Below are 25,452 nucleotides of genomic sequence, written 5' to 3'. Positions count from 1 at the left end.
CTTTTGGCAATTCTACTGCTCAGTTATTTCAGTAAAGTAAGGGAAGTACACACAAAAAGTGCAAATATACAAAACAAAAAAATCATCAAATACAACGCAGGACCAATGCTGTAATGAAAATATAGATGTATATAAACCAGTCAAAATTTCAACAAAAGATGTCCATGCTACAAAGGTACTGTGCATAACACACACAATACACACCCATCAAAAACCCATTTTTTAGATACTATAAAAAATATGGGATGTGGGGACTGACAAAAGAAAGAAAAGAAAATCCAGCAGACAGAAGACACACACATGGACACACACACGCATATATATTCACACTTCAAATTGACATATATGTGTGTATCCACATATATGGAGTTTTGCTACTTGAGTGCAAGGTTTTTATAATTGTGTACGACTTTTGATTTTAGTGTTTATGCAATCCAACAAAAATGTAACGTGCTCCTGTATGGTGGCTCACTTGACCACAGTGAACTCCTGCATGTGTGACGCAGAAATCCATCAATCCAGAGATGGATTCTCGACCATGTACAGATCTATGCCGCGGGAGAAAGTGATGAAAAGAAAATTGCTTGTTGGTTCAAAAGGGTCGATCGTGTGATTTTCATCCACAAACCTGCAGTAATGGATCAAATAATGGCTCGAGTTACACTTCAGTGAGCAGGACTCCGCTCACAAGGACATTCGATTATAGAGAAATACACATTCAGTTTTCACTGACTTTGCATTGGTCAATACAAACTGTGAAGCTGAGAGAACATTTAGGCTTTTGCTATTTTCCACCCAAATACATTTCAATCTCTCGCTTTTATTGTATCAAAAAAAATCACTTATGAAAGATTTATAAATCAATTTTAACTGTTATGTTGTTTATGTTTTTATGGGTGGAGCTGCTCAAATGCCCAGAACAGATGAGATTAACGATGTGAAATAAATTTCATTTCTGCATCCAGAACAGCGGTTTATAATGTAGTTACTCTGGTGTCCACTAAGTGACAGCACTACGTCGTTGTCTAAATTAAAATATGAATTTAAACAATTCGAACCCCTATCATTTTTTACTGCCGTTGTTCTACAGGATTAAGTAATATTAGATTTTAAAAAAACAACAAAACATAATATTCTTAAAACAATGATATCGCCATTAAAAATAATCATTTCACTTTAATGTCATGCAATTTGTCATTGCACTTATCTTTAACATTTTCTATGAATATAAATCTAATGTTTAATTGAAAGCGATTATATCTCTGGTTCTGTTTTTATGCTTTTTATTAACATTTCTGATGTTAAAGTGGGAAAGTGTAACGGTTAAACCATGCGTTGATCTACATGTGGATTCAAGTGCAAGGTGCATACTTAGCGTCGTTATTCTTCTTGCAAATACTTTTTTGAATGGCCTGGATTTAAACAAATCTACAGATATCACATACGCTTGAAAAGAAAACATAAAGAGAAAGGGGTTGTCATCATAATCAATTTAATATCAATATCAATACAATGTTTGAAATATGTTTATTCACCATTTGCCTGACACAATATATTTTCTTCAGCTATTAAGATCCCATCGGCTCAAGATGAACAAATTTTACTTTCAGAACAACATTCACTTATTTAATGTGGCTGGAGTTGGTCCCAAACCTCATATTCATAGTTTCGAATGAGTAGGTTTCTGTTATTTAAAAAAGTTGTTTCTCTATATTGCTGGACATGAGTTTAATATATTTTAACGTTTAGCTGACAAAACCCACAATGACTTTGTGCCACAGTGCTGAGTCATCGTTCAGGGTAAGGTGACGGTGCAACATAATTGAATCAGTCCTAAGAAGGCAAAAGACAGGATGAAGCCACAGGGTCATTAGACCCAGCGCTTGTTTCGGTCAGCCTGACACTATCTATACCAGTTAATTCCCATATAATCCCACATTACACAAGAACAGATCTAATCTGGACGCAGGAGGTGATTTTGTTAGTGAGACTGTTGCTGGTGTGTCTGGAGCAGTTCAACGGTGAACCTTCTCGCGTGTCACCCTTCCCCCCCCGCTTCCTCTTGTTCTGCTAGGTGTGACCCTGAGGTTTGGGTCGCCATGGCGACGGAGGACACACGCTCTCGCCTCATCGCTCTTTGCAAAGTTTCTGTTGTTGCAAGCACATTGCACGAGCGGCTGTGATGGGGAAGCGTCTTGCACAACCCCCGTCCACATATGACTTCTCAGAAACCTCACGGGCGACATGACGACTTCCTGTCATGAAACCTCAAACATACACGTCTGCCAATAGTTGAACCGTATTAATGACAAACTGTCATGAATTTATGATCTTTCACATGTTAAAGTTAGGCTAAAGATTCTTCAAAATTAAAATAAAATTGTGCTTTTTATTAATTTAATGAAGATGTGTTAAATGTTATAATTATTATTCGGCAACAAAATAAACCAATAGAAAACAACATTTCTAAAAATCCCATTAATCTTATACCTGTCATCATAAGCCATAATTGTCTTTTTAACATTCAATATTTTTTACAAATTTTCCATGTATTCTTGACTTTCTTAGCTTTGCTTTTTGTTCTTAATACTTCTGTGAATTAAATCCCCGGACCTTCATTGTTTAAAGATAAATTATCCCAAGATTTTGTTCCGAGACAAACCACATTAGGTAATATTTTCAACAAATTTGAGCTTTTTTAATTATTCATGACATCCCATAAACATTGTTAACACCTGCCACCCCGTCCCTTGCTTTAAATCAATGTAAATTAATTTTTCATTTGTTTACGAGTGTTATTCGATCAAGATGAGGAAACATTTCTCTATAACTATAAGGAAGTCTTGAAGCGTGAGATACATGTATTAAAATAGACGAGAACATATAACAAATATCATATTAAATAAATGTTTGAAATGTTATGCTTCTTAATTTCTAATCAATGAAGCCAGAAATAACTACTAAAGAAGTCAGTGTACCGGGTTAGATGTTAAGCCAGATGTTTGGTTGAATACTGACATTATTTACAGTAATAAATCCTATTGACATCTACTGACCACTGCAGAATATGTGTGTGTATATAAATGTGTGTGGGTGTGTGTGCATACGTGTGTATGTATGTGAATGAGTGTGTATGTGCGTGTCTGTGAGTGTACATATATATGTGTGCATGAGTGTGTGTATATATGTGTAAGTGTGTCTGTGCTTGTACTGTATGTATGTGTATGATTGTCTACAGGCATGTGTATGAATGTGTATGTGTGGGTGAACGTTCAAATTTCTTAAAACATTTGTATATGTTTAGGCTTTTCCTTGATTTTCTGGAACTCCTGTGTTGTTCTCAGTGTTATCTTGACCTTTAAAGTATATATTGTATTGAATATTGTTTTGATTGTTTAAGCGCTTTGTGACCCTGGTCTGGAAAAGCGCTATATAAATATAAATGACTTACTTACTTACTTACTTACATGAGTGTATATGTGTGTAAGTGTGTATTTGCATGAGAGTCTCAGTGTACTCGTGTATATATGTGTGTTAGTGTGATAGTGTGTGTGTGTGCATGTTTGTGGGTGTGTGCGTGTGTGTTTGTGTGTGTGTGTGTGTGTGTGTGTGTGTGTGTGTGTGTGTGTGTGTGTGTGTGTGTGTACTTCCTGTGTCAACCACGTGACTGTGTGGGGTTGATAAAAAGATGACATTCACTTCTCGCTTTCTTTCTCCTGCCGAGTCCAAACACTGGTAAGAACCTCATCCTTCTCTTAAAGTACTGTTTGTTGTACATCATGATCACTTGTGTCTCCACTTGTCCATGAGAAGAACATTTTGTGTTTTGCAGACTAAACATTCGTTTAAATGTCCTGAGAGATGAAACGTTGTGAAACCCACCACAGGAGGAGAAGAGACCACCGATGTCCAGTGTTGTCACCCATAAAGTAGAAAGCACTACTAAACTTGACTACACTGTGTAGTGTTTCCTACTTTATGGATGAGTGTACTGATGGCTGCAGGGACGTCGATCAAGAATCCACAAACTATTGTAGCTTGACTTTATTTGCAAAAACAAAAAATATGCTGAGTATGCAAAGTACTTTTCTAAGTAAGAAAGCATGTAATAAGACAAAAAAAACTTGATTACTGTTTTACTCTGAAGCAATACAGAGCTATTGTATAAAACGTCATAAGGCAGAGTACGAAAGTCTAACCGATGATGTTTTGTTGATTTAAAGTGTTTTTGGTGAATAAAGTTGTTTTTCTAATCTGACTGACTTTCTGGTGAAGTATAAAACATCTTATTTTTGCTTCTGTAAATCTTTGGTTTATAAAAGTTAGATCTAAACTTGGCATGCATGGAGAGTTCTGGTTCTAGTCCCAGGGTAACGGCTGCAGGAAGTTAGACGGAACCAACCCTCGACGTCCTTTCAGATCCCCCTGAAAGCAAAACGAGTCAGAGCGCTTTGAGGAAACATTCATAGAGTGTAAGTTTCCAAACGTGGCTCACGTTATAGAAGCCGTCCTGGTCCATTTCACCGAGAACGTAGATGATGTCGCCGGCACGGAACCCAATCTCAGCCTGACAGAGAGAGAGGTTCAGTTATTGCAGGCGTGGACCGAACATGGTCAGTGTCAGCAGAGGTCTCACTTCACTGTCCACGTTGGGTGAGCTCTCCCACGGATCGTAGTCAAATAAGGCCACCATTCTTCTGACCACCGTGTCTTCTGCGACACTGGAGACGTCACTCACTTCTGGCGTCAGAGACATTCCTGCGACAGATTCAAACTCTGAAATATATCCTAACACTTTTCAACCAGAGACATAACTTTTTACAATAACTATCACATGGTCTTTAAAAATAATAAAAAGATAATAAAAATATATAATAATAATAAAAACTATAATAATGGAATACAGACAAAAAATATAATAAATTAATAAAAAACATCAATAATCTTTTTTCTTTAAAATATATTTTGTTATTCCACTCATTCAACCTGCATTAAACATTTTATGTTGTTAAATTGGTCATTATTTCTGTTAATATTTACTGAAAAATCTCTCCTGTGTTGTTCTTTGTGTTATCTTGACCTTTTTAGTATATATTTTATTTAGTATTGTTTTGATTGTTTAAGCGCTTTGTGACCCTGGTCTGGAAAAGCGCTCTATAAATATAAATTACTTACTTACTTACTCTACACTTTTTTCATTGAAGACTGAACTCAACAGAATGAAAGACATTAGGAGGAAAAATGGCGCCCCCCATCAGCCATACATCTAACACATGATAGAAGCTGTATAGAAAAAACATCTGTGTGTGTCACACGGGGTATTCGTGTGTAGTTCCATATTTGAAAATATTTTTTTATTATTTGTTATATTATAGTTATTATTATTATTATTATTATTATTATTATTATTATATTTAATATGTTTTATTATTTTTGCTTGATGTGCATGTTTTTATATGACAAAAATATATATTTTTTAATGTTTTTTTTACTAGTGTTAAATGAAATGAAAAATCCCTCTCAAGAATACGTTTCTACTTCTGGTATTTTGTTTCAATTCCTGATTAATTATTTTGTTACTTTACTCTCGTGGCATGTCTAGTTTTTGTTGTGCATCTCCTTTGTGGTCACTACTTCCCCTCCCGTTATCTTCGCCTGCACCACCTGTTTGCTTGTGTTGTTTTATGCTAACATCTTTTTCTTTTTTGATATAAACCCGCTTTCAACAGTTTAATTAATTCTACGTGAAAGTGTTCACCAGTCAGTGTGAGAGTTTTCCATTTAATCAAGTGAACGAAGTCACTGGAGATGTTTCGATGATCAAATCTTCAGAACTGAGACGGCCCAGAGGGTCTGGTCTAAAGAATATTGCCATCCCAACATCAACACGACTCTACGACCTTTTGTCTCTGGTCATACCGGTGCGGTCAACGGGGATGAACCCCTGTTGCATCAAGATATGCTTCAGATATTCATCGTCGACAGGTATCTCGGCCACCATGTTGCTGGGCACGTAGCCAGTTAGACCTCCAGATTCTCCGTGATAGAAACCGTCAGCGTCTTTTTCAGCAAACACCTGTGAGGAACCCACATGGTCAGGAACTACAATCTACAATTACAATCTACACTTATAGATGCAACAGCACCTCAAGCTAACCCACAGTGGTTTCACTGCTCGCTCTAACACAGCTGCTCAAGACCAAACAACCCTAGCTTACTGGGACTTAAACCTAAAGTATAATTAAAGTAATTAAATCACAAGTTATGAACAAGTGAATTAATAATCTTTATTATTTGAAATGCTACAAAATAATGGCTTAGGAAAAAGCTAGTATGTGGAGTGTTCATTATATTGGCCTGTAATGTCTCGCCCTCAGTATGAAGCACAAATGGTTTCAAGTATAGGTGAGCCAACTGGAATTTGTCTTTATTTTCTAAAGGTGCCAGTATCATGAATTTGAGGGCTTCAGGTGGGAGATTCAAGAGTGGTAAGCAACAATGAAATAAGTTAAGAGCAAGTGTAGCACTTCCTGTCGGGCGTTATTGTGAAGGAGTGAGATAATTGTAGCGCAAAAGGTTTTTTTCTACCAAAGGTTCCAGATCAGGACAACAAAAACTGGGAGAAAAATAATTGAACCTTCGGTGTTTCAAAGACCTAAGATACCATTCCAGCTTTATGAAAGTTGTGTTAATGTGTTGTTATATGTCTGAAGAGATAGCGGAGGATCAGAAATACATCTGAAGACATAAGGAAGGATGTGAGTTCTCTTGCTGGTCATTTGTGAGATAGGAAGATAACTTAACCATGTGTGTGGATGCAATTCAAGTGCATCAACAGAGTCAAGCAAGCAGATGCTCCGGCCTTCTTACCTTGATAATCTGTCCTGGTACGAATGGCAGCTCCTCTGCCGCCGTGTCGCGGTTCGGAGACATGGACGCAGGGTTGTACGGGTACAGAGCCACGAAGAGTCTGACGGACGGGATGGAAACCTGACTCGCCGTCTCCAGCTCCCATTCTCTGAGATCATCCGGGGTGGACAACCGGATTTCATCAGGGTAAATCAATACATCCAGTTCCAGTGTTTCCGCCTCCATTTACAGCAGCGTCCAGCTTTCCCACCGTCCACCTGGCAGACAGATGGAGACTGCCGACTTACCTCCCACCTGTGGTAAGGAAACTAAGCTAAGCAGGCACGGTAATCCTCTTTAGAACAATTCTGTGGGCTAATGGACTGAGTGAAACCTTCCATACACTTTCAGTCATTCTGTGGTTTTAATCCACCCTTTTATTATTTGTGATTAATTGATAAGACAAACTACGAATCCCATAATACACTGCAAAACAGGTGTGTCAAACTTAATCACACAAGTGGCCAAAAGAGTGAAGACCATTATGACGTAATAATGTCTTCACTTCAGCCAGCTGTAATCACGTCCAACTTTGTTTGTACAATGAGTCCCTTAGAGGTGGAGAATTCTGGGATTGATGACAAACCTTGATACTTGACCAATCACAGCAGAGTGGGTGTGGTTATAGTAAACAAGATTTCATTGGATGGATCTTAAGCTAATTTTCCAATGTAAATATCTTTATTAAAAAGGAAGTTTTGTACAACCAGACACATACTGAAGAAGAAAAAATAGGTTCAAAATTAGTTGAACTGTAATATACTTTGATTTTGGGAAACCATCCAGCGCCCCAAATAAATGACCTTTAAGGGTCAAATCAAAAGTGGGACCAAAGATCATTCTAGCTATTATGTGATTTCACCTACGACACTCACTTTGTAATTAAGTGCAGTTTTCTGAGTTTTAAAACTATCTTGCATCTTTCATCCAAATAATGTCCTTCCGTCAGTGGAGGCAGTGCTCATGGGGATTGATCACAATATCCTCTGTTTCTTGTCTGTTGAGAGCAGGTGAAGTTTGTTTGCCACCTGGTCATCGTGACTCCTCCCCCATCATGACTTGACCCAGATTACGTGCTACTGTAAAGTGACACTTCCTCATTAACCTCTGACCTGTGCGATAAACACCTCAGGATGACCAACTCAGCACCCAGGAGGATTGCGACCATCAGATTTCAAGAATGCAGATTATTAATTTTTTGTAATTTGATCTTCCTCATTAAGATTTGACAAGTCCATTTGATCCCTTCAACCAATGGGCGGCGCTGTGGAGCAGGTGATTTAGAAACTCTTAAGAGCAGATTTGACTTATTTGCATGATCATTGCTGAAGTTGAGTTTCACAGCATCTACACAGATGTGACCTCAGAACACACAGAACAGGAAACTGAACTGAAACTGCCTTTACCGTCCTCTGATCATAATCTGATGAATTAAACTTCAATTTATCATCGTGTCCTTTAAACCAAAAACATAGAGTTATGATGTTTATATATAATTAAGTGTTTGAACGCCTCAGGAAATAAACATTTTTCAGTAGTATTGTGTGAATGTAAATTACAAATACATGTTTTTGTATTTATGTATCAGGAACTTTTATTGACAGTGTTATAAACACAGCCTAGGATTTTTCTTGTGTCAGTGTTTTATGTTAATGTTGGTAACTAACCATTATGCTGCTAAAATAATATAAATAAGTAGTGTATTAATGGTGTGCCATCTCATATAACCTATTAACATTACAAACACAAATTCATTTTAATCCACAAAATGATGTATGTATTTTTCATTTATTATCTTATATGACAGTATTGTTGCTTGTTTTCTTGTGTTCACTGAAACGGGGGTAATGTTGTGATCAGAAATAACTGGTGAAGGAGCACTGGTCCTATAAAGATATAGTGCTGACAGAATTGAAGTGGCTCATACAGAGGGGAAGTAGATGCAGTAGATGTGGCGCTGTCTAGTATGTTTAGTCTCACAGCGCCCTCTGGCGTTGCGTTCTTCATTATTTGCTGCAAACTCTCGGATGTCAAACTAGTCAGTTAAAGAGAATCAGTGCCAGTGTTCACGTGTTCAGTATCAAACAATAAAAAAAATGTAAGCAAACCAATTTCAGCTGATTAAACAAGATGTTTTTTTAGAAATCGAATAGATGGATGGATAAACTTTATTGATCCTTCTGGAGATCTCCGTCGAGAAATGTTTTACCAGCTCACAGCACCACAGACAATAGATTCATGAAAACAAGAACAAAAAAAAGTGCAAAAATAAGAACAAAGTGCAAGATGACAAAATCCAAGTATAAAAAACATAGATCAAAGAAAAAAAAGAAAAAAGAAAAGGATACAAAGATTATCATGGAATACATCTTCTTTTCACTAGCACAAGGAATGACTGAGTCCCTGAGTCTATTAGTTTTGCATCTGGGGATCTGCATCTACTTCTCTGCTCACTGATAGTGGTGTTCAGAGGATGATGGACAGTGACTTCTCCAGAGATGAGAGAATGAGAGTAGAGATAATAACATTTCATTATGCAAACTTTTCTATTTCATCAACAGAATGTTTATTTCATACTTCATTTGTGTTCATTTCTTGTCGATGCTAGAGCTCAGGAAATAGAGAGAGGGACAGATCAGGGTGTAGTATTTGACAAAGACATGTCTCTAGTTTCAACACTGCAGAAAACTGACCAGAAAATGTTTCCGTCAATTGAGAAAAATCTCTTAATTTAGTAAAATGTTGTCACAAAATGATCTGGAGTTTATAATCCATGTGTTTGTGTCTTCTCGTCTGGACTATTGTAACAGTCTGTTTTCATGTCTTAGCAAGAAGGAGTTGTCTCGCCTGCAGTTAATACAGAACTCTGCGGGGAGAATTCTGACCCCCTCTAGTAGAAGAACTCACATTTCTCCAATCCTTAAACCAGTTTCTTTCAGGATCAACTTTAAAATTCTAGTTTTTACTTTCAGAGCTATTCATGGTCAGGCCCCTCTTTAGATCACTGATCTGATCCAGCATTACATCCAAGCTGGGGCTCTCTATAAATAAATACTGATTACTTACTTACTTTACTTACTTATATTGCTTTTGATTGGTCAAGCGCTTTGAGACCATGGTCTAGAAATGCGCTTTACAAATAACTATTACTAACTTACTTAAATAAGTCCTCCAACAATATAAACCTATAGCAACCATTCTTTAAATGTATATATTGTCCCTTATGTATATTTATAAACTACTGCTCTTTGAAGTCATTCATACTTCTCTGAAGTATTCATGAGGTCTAAGTGTCAAATACATCTCTGTGAAGAGCTTCACATTAGTGAGGTATTTCTTTTCAGAGTATTCCATATTTTACTCTCTTTACCCAAATGTTAAGTCTGACAGATTTCCATGAATCTCCTGCGCAAATAATGATCAAATCTGTAGTCAAAATGGTAGTGATCAATATCCATCTCCAGCTTGGATGGAATTTATCATCGATTTTCTCCCACAGACCAATAAAATACAAAGGTTAATGGATCTACGTTTGTTGGTCTTTCTGTGGAAACATATTATGATCATCGAGGATCTTCACTTGCTAAAAATACACCACTGGAACTGTAAAGCTTGTGCATAAGGTCTATGGTGGATATATATATATATATATATATATATATATATATATATATATATATATATATATATACTGTATATATATATATATATACCAATATAAATACCAATATAATAAAATAACTAAATAATGTAATTTTTCTGATAATTTCAATACAATATATTTTATTTACAGTTGCCTTTCTGGGACCCTCAAGGTCACTGTACATCAGGGGTCCCCATCCTTTTTAAACTGGCAAACTACTCCAAGGGCCCCGTGTGACCCGAAGAGCAACCTTTAGTTTGGTTCAAATAACTTAAGACATATTATTATGGATGAGAAATTACATTCTTCTAATACACTAATCACATCATCGATTCTTCAATCATTACCAATGGGGCAACAAGGAAGGAAACAAAAATCAAGTGTTAGATTAAAAATGATTATACACTATACATATACGCCATACTTAAATTAATTGTAAAAGAAAATCAAAATATAAAGTATAAATTACTCGCTTCATATAAGAGCTTAAATGTTTGAATACACATTCACAATCAACATTTCACTCTGAAATGACACACTGTTTTCAAGAGAAGCTTGGAACAGAATTAGAGAAATGACACCGGTTATTTAAACGTCTGTTCATCTGCCTTTTCACACCTGGGGTCGTGGATCAAAGAGGGGGGGGTCTGGAAGACGGAAGCTTCCACCCAAGCAAGAGGAAAATTTAGGAAGTTTCTCAGCGGGTGATCAAGACACAAGAACCATGAAAGAGCCATTTTCCCCGGAAGGGACGACCCCCGTGGCGGGAAATTTGCCTTAAATATAGAAATGTTTCTACAGTTCGAGACCATTTCTCCCGGAGCTATTGAACTGTAGAGCTGCCGGCAGGAAGCGCATCCGATCGATCGTAAAGCTTGTATTTTGTTTGACTTGAAGCGGTGAATAAACGACCCGTGACACTCTGCATTGACCATTTATCTCCACAAAGCAAAGCATTAAGACCCGGAAGTGACGGCGTGTTGGACCGACCGGAACCGACTCCAGTTTTGACCGTTTTAAAAGATAATAATCAGGTTATTGTGCAAAAAAAAGTGTTTTGTGAACAGGGTCCAGGGGGTCCTTTAATGTCTGTGGGCTACCTTGGTACCAACTGGCACCACGCTGCTGTTACCTGCCTTTAAAAATGACATTCAAACATCGAAACACATTCAAACATAAATAGCTGCATCAACAGAAAGTTAATTAAAATGGCAGAGGTTTTGGTTGACCTTGAATGTAAAGAGAAGTTATTTGAATTGAATGAGGAACTGAACCAGGTGTTGGAGTGTGTTGAATGGAGGGGGTTCGAGCAGCATAATCCTGGACCAACTGAATATTATTGAGGGAATTAATGGGAACATATTCAACGGGCCGCGTGTGGCTCATCCTGCAGACTACATTTCCCAGCAGTGTTTGCGTTAGCTGCCGTATAAGGGAGTTACATCACCGGCCACGCCACCCACCTCTCTGAGCGGATGACGCAGCCGGGGGAGAGTGGGTGAGGCGCGGGTGAGGCGCGGGTGAGGAGGAGGGGAGCAGGAGGAGGAGGAGGGAGCAGTGAGGAGAGGGTGTCCCGTCTGCGCGGAGCACAGACAGACAGCAGGGAACAGCTGCAGCGTTCACTTCGGATTTCCACTGCATTGCGATTGTACCCTGATCGATCGCTTCCTCCGAACATCTCCAGTCGAGGCGCTCCAACAGCGACCCCAACATCCTCTTCAGACATGGTTGACCGCGAGCAGCTGGTGCAGAAAGCCAGGCTGGCTGAGCAGGCTGAGAGATACGATGACATGGCTGCTGCTATGAAATCGGTGAGTCCATTCAGAAATAAAAAAAAAGTCTTGGTGATGGAGCTGGACATGTAGGGATGCGCGTAAAAGGCGCGTCCCGGGTGTCTAGAGTCAGTCCAACAGGGCGGGCAGTGACTCAAAACGAGCAGATATTAAGAGAAATGATCTGTGATGTTGTCATTTCGTCGGTAATTCATCCATAGAGGCAGATATTAGGAGTCGTTTCTAACTGTCTCCTCCTTGGGCGGTGCCTTTCTGCCGGCGCTGCCATTCAATAAAGGGCAGTTCCAACCACGCAGGCCTTCGCTTCGTCATGATCAATTCCCAAATTCATCTTTTTTCATCCTTATTATTTCTTCAAATGTCAGAGCATCAATATCTGAAGGGTCTCGTCAAGTCGCTGCATCTGTCGTCACGTCAGCATTTCATCGCGTTAATGATGTAAATGGAGGATATCTGCTTGGATAAATCAGGATATGATCTTTCTCATGAGCCATATTGCTTCACTTAACAAGTCAGAGAAAGTGCAATTTACTCCCAACAAACATAGGAGGCAGTAGAATCTCTCTAGAATATTCTTTGTCATATTGCAGTGTGCCTGTGATCGGATTTGATCACACAGAAAGATAGTATTATTCTTTTTTTGGGGTTTTATCTTTGCTTTAATCCAGCTCTTCTATAGTACAAAGAATACATTTGATGAATGTGAAAATCACTTTCTATGGTCACTAATAGGATTGGCCAATAAAAAAAAATGCTGTGTCACATCTCAACAGTGCAATGTCCTCAGATTTTAGGCGTGTTACAGACCGGTTCCTGCGTGAGGACGGACAGAGCCCCCAAGGATCGTTTGTCAGCGGGGGTTTCTAGTTGCAGGAGGAGGGGATGATGTGCAGGGAGGGATTTCGTTCCCTTTAAACAATCTGCCGTGTCAGTGCAGTCCATACGAGGCCCCTTTTTTTTGCAGGGGTGTGTACTCTCACTCCCTCATCGACAGGGAATCCCTGTCCCATTGTGGACGAGAAGGACAAAAGATGACCCATCACCTTTGTTGAGCTTAAAATTAATCTCTATAGTTTTCTTTTTAAAAGCATTTAATCTTCTTCAAATTACTCATTTCTAGTGAGCAGCGATTTCAACTCATACATCTATTTTTTATTTGCATTCAAATCATAAAGATAATGCTGTTAGTCCATGTTCTTGATGTCAGCTGTGCTCTCTTGATGTCCTCGGAACCTTTTGAGTCCTCAACGTGGAAAATAAAAATAAAAATCGTGTGACAGACAACGTTACGACCTTTGCGGTCCATTTCCGACGCCGGCATCCGTTAAAATCTAAATTTAACGATGTACGCTCAAGTGATGTCACGGTGTGGCGTTGCAGTCAGGTAAAAAGGTCACGTCAAGCCAGGGAGAAGGTCACTGGGACATGTGAACCCCCCTCCCTCTTGCAGTGATGGTTTTACTTACAGTGCAGCTGCCCCACCGTGCTGGTGAGAGCATGTCAGCCATCCCCGGTGCTCCCCCTTCCCCCCCCCCCACTGCTGCTGAATATCGTTGCTCTCTAACTAGCATTAGCCGTGCACGTGGTGGGAGATAATGGAAGCTAGGGTGAACAGATTGCCATGGAAACTGGGAATTGTATGCGACAGATGAAATGTAGGCCTATTTTTGGAGGTGGATTTTCTTTCAGATGATATAGATTATAGACCGATGTGTCTCGACCTGTATAGCTAGGCCAACTTGGTCTTCAAATATCAAAATCGACATTATATACAATCTTTTCCCACTGAGGGTCAGACACTACCGGGCATCCCCGAAATTTGGCCATCTGGACCAGGCAGCGGGAGGCGCTTAGAAAACCTCCCAAGGAAGGACGCCAGGTGGCTTTTATGTAAATGGCAGACACCCCCACTTCCCTTTAGGATGTCCCTGATTTAATAGAATAATAACATTGCAATGGCTAGTCCTAATTGTCCTTGTGAGACCTCCACATTATCAGGATTTGAAGAGTGCTCGGTGGCTCCCCCTCTGGGCTGCATTGAACAAGACAGTGTTGGAAAGTGCAGATAGAAGTTGGGACACTTGCCAAAGATGATGTCGATGGCCGACTTCTCTCTGGGACTTGATTCTTAGACGCAGACTCTTCACACTGGTTCATAATGATGGCTTATAATTATGTAGCGAGTTTATAGTGTGTCACACATGGACACTATCGTAAGGACTGGGATGGTCCCTCCAATATCTGGACGACCAAACTTTCACCATCGTGGTTGGCCATTGTAGATCAGTACGTCTCTTGTGTAATATATATCATTGAACAACAGTGCAAAAGGAGTACTGTCATGCCTTTGAGCTTCCTTTCTCCACGCTACGGTAATTGCCCTGTCTTGAGTGTAGTAGTCATGCACTTTACACATCACTTCCTCAGCGCTCTCCTGCAACGATATGTAATAATGAGGCCAATGACTCATTACTAGTCGTCCTGATACCTCCGTTACTGCTTTTCTAATGAGCTCTGATCCATGTCTGTCCTCAGGTAACAGAGCTGAACGAGGCCTTGTCCAACGAGGAAAGGAACCTCTTGTCTGTGGCCTACAAGAACGTGGTGGGGGCCCGCCGCTCTTCCTGGAGGGTCATCTCCAGCATCGAGCAGAAGACCTCTGCCGATGGCAATGAGAAGAAGATCGAGATGGTGCGAGCATACCGGGAGAAGATAGAGAAGGAGCTGGAGGCGGTTTGCCAGGATGTGCTCAACCTGCTGGATAACTTCCTGATCAAGAACTGTAGCGAGACACAGCACGAGAGCAAGGTCTTCTACCTGAAGATGAAGGGCGACTACTATCGTTACTTAGCCGAGGTGGCCACCGGGGAGAAGAGGGCCACGGTGGTGGAGTCGTCGGAGAAAGCCTACAACGAGGCCCACGAGATCAGCAAGGAGCACATGCAGCCCACCCACCCCATCCGCCTGGGCCTGGCTCTCAACTACTCCGTCTTTTACTACGAGATCCAGAACGCCCCGGAGCAGGCCTGTCATCTGGCCAAGACCGCCTTCGACGACGCCATCGCCGAGCTCGACACCCTCAACGAGGACTCCTACAAAGACTCCACTCTCATCATGCAGCTGCTCCGAGACAACTTGACACTGTGGACAAGTGACCAGCAGGACGACGAGGGCGGCGAGGGCAACAATTAAACAGAAGCCACTCTTCGATTAAAAAAAATTATGAAGGAGCCGGTGGACTTTGGCAGCCGCTTTTGCCGATGATACTACCGCAGCAGCAGTTCTTTATTTTTCCATGTGTTAAAAGAAAAGAATCAAAAGAGAGGTGAGAGTGGAGGTTAAATCTTAGTTTAAATATATATAGAAATATATATACAGTTGAAAGGGGCCTCCTTCTTCTTGATTTTCTCTTTGACATTTGCCAAAACCACTGATATGTCAGTCAATCAGCCTGAAGTGGTTGTTCTTGGATTGAAATGGCGGCCTCACAATGGCATCGGGACTGGTCTTGTTCTGTCAAGATAAGCTGCTTTGTTAGGTTTTTGCGGGATAGAGATGCATTTGAGTCACTTGAGAGAGAAAATGCTTGAATGGAAATGCCTCACTTAACAAGTCTGCATTGGTTCCAGTACAAACAAGGGGCGGGCCTTTAAAGCCCCACTATGTGAATTTGAAGTTCATCTTCCTCAAAATAATAGTCTAAATTGGCATCTTACTAAACATTCTTCTCCAAATGTGTCACTGGAACCAATGATTCTTAAGGCAACTGAAGGCAGAGTAATTTAAAAAAAAAGACACAAAAAAAAAGAATAAAAGCAGCTTCAGAGTTTGTGGTTTATTTCTGTGTTTGTTTTATTCAATGCACTTGCCTACTATACTGTTTCTTCAGTGTAAGATGATGACAACAATAATATTCAATATTGTGCATGCTGGTGATGTATTTATATACAGTAGCTTGACTTTATTAACTTATACTGTCGGTGTTAAGTATTCATATGATTGAGAAAAACAGGCTTTGTCTAATGTTGATTTCTAATTTATTTTGACATTTCTTCTCTTTGATTTGCTTTTACCAAAATGGTGATCGTAAAAATTGACCTGTACTGGGCGTTGCTATAGTGACATGCAATATGTGTATTCAATTTGTTACTGAAAGAAAAAAAATTACATTAAAACCTCACCAGTGACTCACTTAATCTTACCTGCTGGTGTTTGTCACATTGTTTCGCTATTGAAATACTTTCTACTGTCATGCTTATCCAGTTTGAACAATGGTGATGTTTTCCGGCTGTAATGATTCACCAAATGGACCATGTTTTTTTCTGACAGTATACATTTTTGTTTCTTTTTTTTTTTTTTTACATCTTAGCTGTTTCTGAGTGACAAAATATCTTGAATGTGAGTCATTATGTAGCAGTTGCACAAGAACCGAAATAATAGCTATGATAATAAAAAATAATATGACTAAATTATACACACGCCGTTTCGGTGGTGGTCCAGTGTATTGTTGTATCACCCTGGTGGTCTGTTGTTTTAGCCATCTCACAAAGAAAATGTCTTTTGGTTTGCTACATTTTGTGCCTGTATCATGATGAAAGCATGTGTGCAAGATGTAATATCCAACCTGAAACGGTTTCTTACTTTGTGTTGGTTGCTTTGTGCAGCATGTGAACGTGCATATTAGCATTTAACCACGAGGGCAAGCTAGCTAAGAGGGGCTGCACGACATCAATAAAAGTAAACTACTCCAGAAAACGTGATTTGGTTTTCCGCCTTGGATGCAAAGGGAGCGATCTCATTATATTCCCAACTCAGAATGACAATGTCCTCCCTTCATAAAAATTGTCCTTTGGTCTCCTTCCAACGACAAGCTCTGGAAAACCTCCAAAGATCAAGGTGACATGTACGCCACCTTCTTTCTATGGAAGCAGCAGCTCCGCACGAGTCTCTATAGCTGCCACGGCTCTTATAAACCTCTTTAAGTTGCTTTTACCAAAAGTTACCATTATGCTAAAAAGTCTTAACCAGTTACACCCCCAAACTCGACTTATCTAGAACCCCTACAGCAAATTCAGAAGATCAAAACCCAAATATATGTGGATGAATCCTCAACACATTTTACTTATTTCCCCCCAAATCCCTCACATCTAACTGCATGTTTTGAAGTAAAGTAGTAGTATTGTATGACGCCAAAGACCCGTGCACGCCTGGTGTTTAGAAATGTCCTCCCAGCTCCTGACTCAACTGCCTCGCTGCTACTTCTATAGAGCATAAATGTATGTTGGTTGTCATCTTAAGAGGAGGTGGCTTGAGAGAGAAACCAAAAGCCTTAAAGTCAGTGACATGGGCTGATGACATCACCGTCCCGAGCTGGCCGCCATGAGCTCACGCTCGATGTCACAGCTGCGTCGGTTTATTTTTAACCAGCTATAAAGTTCGTCAGGCGAGCGGCATGAAATTGTGATGGCATTCTCTGCACATATGTTCACATTGCTAACAAACCCTCGAATGCTACATTTTGAGTTCTTTGAGTTTGTTTGAAGGAGTTTGTGTTTCGTTTTGTTTTCTGTTGATCTATTTATTTGGAGAGAAAAAAAAAACGTGCTGCCAAGAATACATGCATTGTCTTCACAATGGATTCTTTTTGGTGTTTTTCTGTGTTTGTGTCGTTCACACCTCAGTTTCTGAATCAAAATTTGAATTAAAGTTGCATTAAAGGTGGTGGTCAGACACTCATCACAGCTTCATCCGGAATTTAGTACAATCTACAATTTATCTTCTCAGGGAAAGTTTCTCTCCCCCAAAATTTAGATAAGAGGCGAGGACTTCTCTGTTACAGACTAAACAGAATGTAAGTCAGACATTTTAAGGGAGAGATAAAAGCTAATAAAATAAAAGATAAAGTGATTCTTATGTTGAGGTTCACATACAAAATCTGGCCTACCCACCTTTTGTTGATGATGTAATTCTGTTTGTGTCATTGTAGTTTACCTACAAGTACAAACACGGAGTCTCGGTGACCAGAACAAGATAAGTTATGGAATTGATGAAACACCTGAGACTGATATCTTCTCACAAAAAGGACTTGTCATTTGGTGGATATTCAGACTTTCCACCGAAAAACTAAAAATGAAACCCCCCTGTTCTACTTCTCTGTTGCATCCTGGGACGAAGACCCTACATACACACCCAGGTTTGATCAAATTACACCGTGGTGTGTCAGTCTGAGCTGCTCAAGTGTCCAGGGTAAGGAACGTCCACGATGCAGCTACAAATAAATGGAAGAAGCTAAAAAGTAGGTATTAAAGTCACACATGTTCATTTATGGTATATAACAATTGAGTTTATTTTTCTAATGTATCACAAATTAGTGTTTTAATTAAGCGTTCACAATCATTTTAACCAGTATAAATATACTTTTTGTGGCCTTCTAAATGTCACACAAAATGCCTGATAAAAAGACATCTGCAAGCCATCTGCTGCTTATTAAAATAATTGTTTATTCGGGTTAATCTATATTTTCTCTTCTCTGCGCAACAAGATCATTTAGCTACACGGCTCATTAAAACACATTCTGTCCGACTCATTACTGAAACAGTCGGTTAGTAAAATAATACCCATTAAGAAGCGACAACTTTTTCATTTTGGTGCAAGTATGATGATAATATTTTTATACGCGCTATGATTAGCAGTTAGCTGTAGCACCTGCTAGCACAATTGTTAAATATACACATAAAAAGAGAGTAATCTGTTAATGTGTAAAAGATAACATAATACATTCAAATTAAAAGCAAGGGTAGGCTCCCAAATATTTAGGTTATAATATTTATTATTAAAGCAAGTGTTAGCTAAAGAGCTATCAGTAGCTGTCATGGTGCTAGCGCCGACAACTGAGGCTTGTAAGTTAGCTCGCAAAATAATAGACATTAAAAAGTGAGAATTTTTCATTTTGGTGTAAATATAACAATAATATTTTTTAACAGACAATGATTAGCAGTTGGCTAAAGCAGCTTTGCAGAATATATATACAAAAAATCAGTAAAAAAAAACATTTAATTCAAACAATTCATATTTTTGTGTTAGTTTGTTATTATTGTGCTATTGTTAGCTAAACAGCATAACACAAGCTCACACGATGCTAGTGCAACTGCAGCTACAGCTAATTTATGTTACTCTTAAAAAATTTCACTGGGTGTTATATGAGTAAAAATAAAGAAATATGAATAGACTATATTCAAAGAATATATTCTTTGAATACTGGGAATTAACAGTTTGGGTTTGAGTTGTGAAAGTAACACTAGCATCCCTGACGCTTACATGAGCTATAGCTAATATGTAAAAGCATACAACAAAAATGTTAATAAATAAGTCATATTAATAAACAAAATAAAATGTCAATGAACATCATGTTTAAGATTTTAATTAAATCTGAATCGATAAAAGCGTAACTTGATGCTCATCTTTGCTAACTCTTCTGTCTGCCCCTATAAAAAAATAATTATTTGTAAACTTGTTTAAAGTAACAAACAGTAGCTTTCATAACACTAAAGATGAATTATGAGGAAATGGCTTCTGGCATCTTGTTTAACCCTTTCCTGCGTTATAATCCAGGCTGTGATGAATTGTCTCGTCTTATCTGGCGCTGCGACTGAACGAACACGTGTCACGCTGCATTGCAGCAGCAGATAATAATGTGATATGAAAATCTTCCGACTGTCGCTCAGGAACAGATCAATATTGCACCGTTGGGGAAATATGTCTCGGAGCACGTGGATGAAACCATCACTGATCTGGCCTGAAACCAACGCTGTTCGCAGTGTACGGTGCTAATTATTTTCACCAGTGTGAGCGGAGCCCCCACACTGATGGAGGAGCGGCTGGATCGCCCACCCTTCCACTGCAGCCTCCTGCTGCAGCCTGCTGCACTCAACCTTTCAAGAGATGAAATTCTCTGCCTTGAACGCCAGTCCTCACCAGCCAATAGCGCGGAATCCGACGCTCTGCAGCCGCCAATCCCCGCCTTGTTGCTAGGGCTATAATAAGTCTCCCTGCCTCGGCTCCTTGCTGCACTGCACTGACACCTATTGCATTGTGTGTAAAAAAAAAATGGAGAGCTCAGAGCAGGAGGCATTAGGATTCAGGTGCTGGCATGTGCTTTTTAATGCACTGCTACACTTTCAGGGACACTCGGGTCATGTTTATCAATAACATGTTGGCGACATGACACTTCTCAGGAGGACCAGGGCCCGATCGGCCGACTGATCATTCAGAGGAAATTGAATTCCGAAAGAAAAACAGAGACTGTTTGTTTTGCACACATCCACATATGTGCGAACAGACCCATTAATTATTGCTGCATCCTCAAAGACGCCGCCGTCTGAAGATATTATCACATCATGCCTCAGTTTCCCGAGGCGGCGCCTGAATCCTTGATAAGATGCGAGTCAGCATCAGAACTGTGTCACCCTCCAGTCTCATCAGTCTTAGCGGTGGCACAACTAACAAGCCTCTCCAAGGTCAGGAAGGTCAGGAAATAATTGATACTGTCCTCAAGGTGAGCGTATCCTGTCCTTGACTCGTCCTCCAGGCACACGACAGGATTGACGATCAGTTCACGTGATGCACGAGAGACTCAAGGTGACAAGATCTGGTGACGACACAAGATATGAAGGTTGATGTTTGTAGAAGGGTTGTCTTTAGTCAGCATACATGGTCATCTGACTTCATGAATGGGCAGGTGGAGCATATATGGTAAGGATTCCCTTTAGAGCGGAAGATCAGAAGAGCTTCCTCCCATGCTTGGATCACTCGGAGGTTGCATTGATCTGTTCACAAACATCCTCACTTGAAGTCAGACCACCTCCCTTTTCTGTGAGCAGGCAACTAAAAAAACAATAGGTTAACTGGAAAAACACTGAAGATCTCTGCCAAGCAGCTTATTTATACCTTATTTTTTTCAACTAATGAACAAAATTGCCTATATTTATTTTCTATTTATAATTATTATAATTTCAGGGTTCGTACAGCCATTCAAAATAGAAAACTCATCATAGTTTTTAGTCCAGTGAACAACTTTAAATCCCACGACACTGATTTTGAGAATTTCCTGCACAAAGTACACAAAGTAATTTTAGCCATGAAGAAAAATCTGGTTGGAAGCCAATTCTCATTTAATTAACACGCTCCCATGTTGTTATTTATACATTTTTTAAATAAAAAATTAGACCTAATTTTCTGATTCATGAATTTATGACTGTTTAAGGATCCGAAAAAAACATGAATTCAATGTATATTCAATAATTGAAATAAATAAAATGAGCTCATTTGGAGAGCAGTAGTGTTCCGGAATAATGACCCACAATACAGTGAAGAAGAAAGCACTGCCAAAAATGTGTATTATTATTATAAAAAATATTAATCTTATTCTTTCAACAGAGGGTGACAGATCCATCAAAATGATGTAATTCTGAACACAAATATATTATACTGTATCTTGTACCACCATCAAGTCGTCTTAACATACATGATTAAAAATGCAAAATGACATCGGAGTAAGGTTGGGATGGATGGGTGGATGGATGATTGGATGGATGATTGGATAGATGGAAGGATGGATGGATGGATGGATGGATGGATGGATGGATGGATGGATGGATGGATGGATGGATGGATGGATGGATGGATGGATGGATGGATGGATGGATGGATGGATGGATGGATGGATGGATGGATGGATGGATGGATGGATGGATGGATGGATGGATGGATGGATGGATGGATGGATGGATGGATGGATGGATGGATGGATGGATGATTGGATGAATGGATGGATGGATGGATGAATGGATGGATGGATGGATGGATGGATGGATGGATGGATGAATGGATGGATGGATGGATGGATGGATGGATGGATGGATGGATGGATGGATGGATGATTGGATGGATGGATGGATGGATGGATGGATGGATGATTGGATGGATGGATGGATGGATGGATGGATGGATGGATGGATGGATGGATGGATGGATGGATGGATGGATGGATGGATGGATGGATGGATGGATGGATGGATGGATGGATGGATGGATGGATGGATGGATGGATGGATGGATGGATGGATGGATGGATGGATGATTGGATGGATGGATGGATGGATGGATGGATGGATGGATGGATGGATGGATGGATGGATGGATGGATGGATGGATGGATGGATGGATGGATGGATGGATGGATGGATGGATGGATGGATGGATGGATGGATGGATGGATGGATGGATGGATGGACGCCATGAGGTCAGCTCAGCAGGAGGTGAAGCGATGCTTGAAGGAGGCAAAGGACACCTACAGGAGGAGGTTGGAGGAGAAGCTGAGCCGAGAAGAAATAAGAGAGGTCTGGGATGGTGTTAAAACCATCACTGGACACAAGACCAAGGCCTCTCTGACTGCAGTGGACACGGTGGATGAGGCAAATGGACTGAACAACTTTTTCAACAGGTTTGAGCAGGTCACCTCACCCTCACTGCTGCCCGCCTCAGGACCTGCCCCACCTTCTTGTGCCCCCCCCAGCTCCACAGAACCACTTCCCAGCTTCACCTCACTCCAGGTACAGGATGTACTTCGGAGGATTCGTCCAGGGAAGGCTGCTGGTCCTGATAAGGTGTCTGCTCGACTGCTAAAGACCTGCGCTGCTGAACTAGCTGAGCCACTCCAGCATGTCTTCAACCTCAGTCTACGGCTGGGGAAAGTACCAACTCTGTGGAAGACTTCCTGTATCGTTCCAGTCCCTAAAAAGATCCGACCGAGTGTGCTGAACGATTACAGACCGGTGGCACTGACTTCGCAGCTGATGAAGACACTGGAGCGGCTGGTCCTCAAACATCTCACGCCACAAGTCCAGCACGCGCAAGACCCCCTGCAGTTTGCCTACCAGCCAGCAGTTGGTGTGGAGGATGCCATCCTTCACCTCCTGCATCGGACCTACTCCCACTTGGATAAAGGAAGCGGTTCAGTGAGAATCCTGTTCCTGGACTTTTCTAGTGCCTTCAACACTATCCAACCCACTCTGCTGCAGGACAAACTGACTAAGATGCATGTGGACCCTGGTCTGGTCTCCTGGATTACGGACTATCTTACTGATCGACCACAGTATGTCAGGCTGAAGGACATCAAGTCTGACACTATGGTGTGCAGTACAGGAGCACCTCAGGGGACAGTACTGGCCCCTCTCCTCTTCACCATCTACACTTCAGACTTCTGCTACAACTCAGAGCTGAGTCTCGTCCAGAAGTATGCTGACGACACTGCCATTGTTGGATGCATCAGGGACAACAGCGAAGACGAGTACAGGAGTCTGATACGTGACTTTGTGGACTGGAGTGAGAGGAACCACTTGCAGCTGAACACCTCAAAAACCAAGGAGCTGGTCTTGGATTTCGGGAGGTCCAGGACAAAGCCACGTCCAGTGTCCATCAGAGGCGACGAGGTGGAGATAGTGGACAACTATAAGTACCTCGGTGTGTGGATGGACAGTAAACTGGACTGGTCCTGCAACACAGACCATGTGTAAAAGAAGGTTCAGAGTAGACTGTACTTTCTGAGGAGGCTTCGATCATTTAACATCTGCAAGAAGCTCCTCTGCATGTTCTACCAGTCTGTGGTGGCCAGTGTCCTGTTCTATGCTGTGGTGTGTTGGGGTGGAAATGTGTCCAAGAGGAGTGTCAACAGGTTGGACAGGTTGATCAGGAGGGCTGGTTCTGTGGTTGGAATGAAGCTGGACTCACTGGTGACAGTTGCTGAGAGGAGATCATTGAACAAACTACTGTCCATCATGGATGATGACAGTCATCCTCTGAACACTGTCATCAGTGAGCAGAGAAGCAGAATGAGTGCACGAATGCTCCTACCCAGGTGCAAAACAAATAGACTCAGGGACTCATTCATCCCTCGGGCTATTAAATTGTACAATTCTGAGTTCGGGGGCAGGAGTGGAGTGAAAGTATCTGGATGTTCTGTTCCATGTTAGTCTTTGTATCTTTGTCTTTGTTGTTTTTCTTTCCTTGACCTATGTCCTTTGTCTTTGTCTTTAGACTTAGATTGTGTCATCTTGTTCTTCCTTTTTATGTTCTTCTTATTTTATTTTTTATTGTTTATGAAAAATTGCTGGCTATTGGTAAAAAACAATTTCCCAAAGGAGACCTCCTGAGGGATCAATAAAGTTTTACCTTACCTTACCTGGATGATTGGATGGATGGATGGATGGATGGATGGATGGATGGATGGATGATTGGATGGATGGATGGATGGATGGATGGATGGATGGATGGATGGATGGATGGATGGATGGATGGATGGATGGATGGATGGATGGATGGATGGATGGATGGATGGATGGATGGATGGATGGATGGATGGATGGATGGATGGATGGATGGATGGATGGATGGATGGATTCCTATTTGAAAATGTTAGTGTAGAAAAAGTGTAATGAAGGTCATCAATTGCTGACATGGGTTACATTTTTTAATGAATTGAGTGTCGGATGTAAATATTAAACTTCTTTTATCACAACAATCACTTTCCTGTGGAGTATCTGATAATCCAGATGCATATGCACATAGACGTGACCAGTACAACCAATGTAATCGGTGTTTTGCAAATAAAGTATATGCTAGTATTTACACTCAATATGTTAACTGCTGTGCGACGATGACATGTAGGTTTTCTATGCTCAGAGCTAGAGTTGCTATGATTCCTCTTTGAATACGTGTCATCTATCATGTTGGCGACGGCCAGATAACTTTCTTCATGAACAGAAAGTCGGTGACCAAACCCACCCCGTCTGTACCGTATGCTATTAAGTAAGTGTCGGATACTGACATGTCATGCTCAACGCTGTCACGTACCAGCTGCTGTAGTTTGACCAACGGATGTTATTACGTAAACTCTGCTCGCTGTTAAGTGAACGTCTGAACCTATCAGGTCAAGTGTCACTCATAACGGAGGATGCTGTCATTTGAGCGCAAGATGCTATTAGGTAAAAGTTGTAATCTGCCACCACAGACCAATTAACCTGCATCTGAGATGCTAACATGCTAGAAACA

At 40.5% G+C, this 25,452-nt stretch overlaps 2 protein-coding genes across 2 annotated transcripts; one reads left to right on the top strand and one right to left on the bottom strand.

Annotated features, from left to right (window-relative positions):
* Positions 1–4,300: 4,300 nt before the first annotated feature.
* Positions 4,301–7,162, bottom strand: LOC148076011 (RIMS-binding protein 2). The gene is made up of 5 exons (XM_087794802.1): positions 6,871–7,162; positions 5,920–6,076; positions 4,637–4,758; positions 4,496–4,567; positions 4,301–4,425 (listed from the first exon to the last, which is right to left on the bottom strand). Exons 1-5 carry the CDS (start codon positions 7,093–7,095, stop codon positions 4,360–4,362), a joined length of 642 nt encoding a protein of 213 aa, XP_087650928.1. The 5' UTR covers positions 7,096–7,162; the 3' UTR covers positions 4,301–4,359.
* A 4,947-nt stretch (positions 7,163–12,109) lies between these two features.
* On the top strand, positions 12,110–16,817 carry ywhag2 (3-monooxygenase/tryptophan 5-monooxygenase activation protein, gamma polypeptide 2). Its single transcript, XM_087794800.1, has 2 exons — positions 12,110–12,363; positions 14,881–16,817. The coding sequence occupies exons 1-2, from the start codon at positions 12,277–12,279 to the stop codon at positions 15,535–15,537; spliced, it is 744 nt and encodes a 247-aa protein (XP_087650926.1). The 5' UTR covers positions 12,110–12,276; the 3' UTR covers positions 15,538–16,817.
* The last annotated feature ends 8,635 nt before the right edge of the window (positions 16,818–25,452 follow it).

Source organism: Callionymus lyra, chromosome 7 (assembly GCF_982586985.1).
Source record: "Callionymus lyra chromosome 7, fCalLyr1.hap1.1, whole genome shotgun sequence".
Lineage (NCBI taxonomy): Eukaryota > Metazoa > Chordata > Actinopteri > Syngnathiformes > Callionymidae > Callionymus > Callionymus lyra.
Note: the sequence above shows the minus strand (reverse complement) of the source record. Positions and strands in the feature narration are given on the sequence as shown.

Bases quoted from the DNA above. Each gene is read 5' to 3' on its own strand.
- LOC148076011 (XM_087794802.1), bottom strand. From the start codon at position 7,095: ATGGAGGCGGAAACACTGGAACTGGATGTATTGATTTACCCTGATGAA. The intron at 4,568-4,636 runs GTGAGACCTCTG...TCTCTCTGTCAG, and splicing joins CACCCAACGTGGACAGTGAA to GCTGAGATTGGGTTCCGTGC. The intron at 4,426-4,495 runs GTGAGCCACGTT...TTTTGCTTTCAG, and splicing joins ACCAGGACGGCTTCTATAAC to GGGGATCTGAAAGGACGTCG.
- ywhag2 (XM_087794800.1), top strand. From the start codon at position 12,277: ATGGTTGACCGCGAGCAGCTGGTGCAGAAAGCCAGGCTGGCTGAGCAG. The intron at 12,364-14,880 runs GTGAGTCCATTC...GTCTGTCCTCAG, and splicing joins TGGCTGCTGCTATGAAATCG to GTAACAGAGCTGAACGAGGC.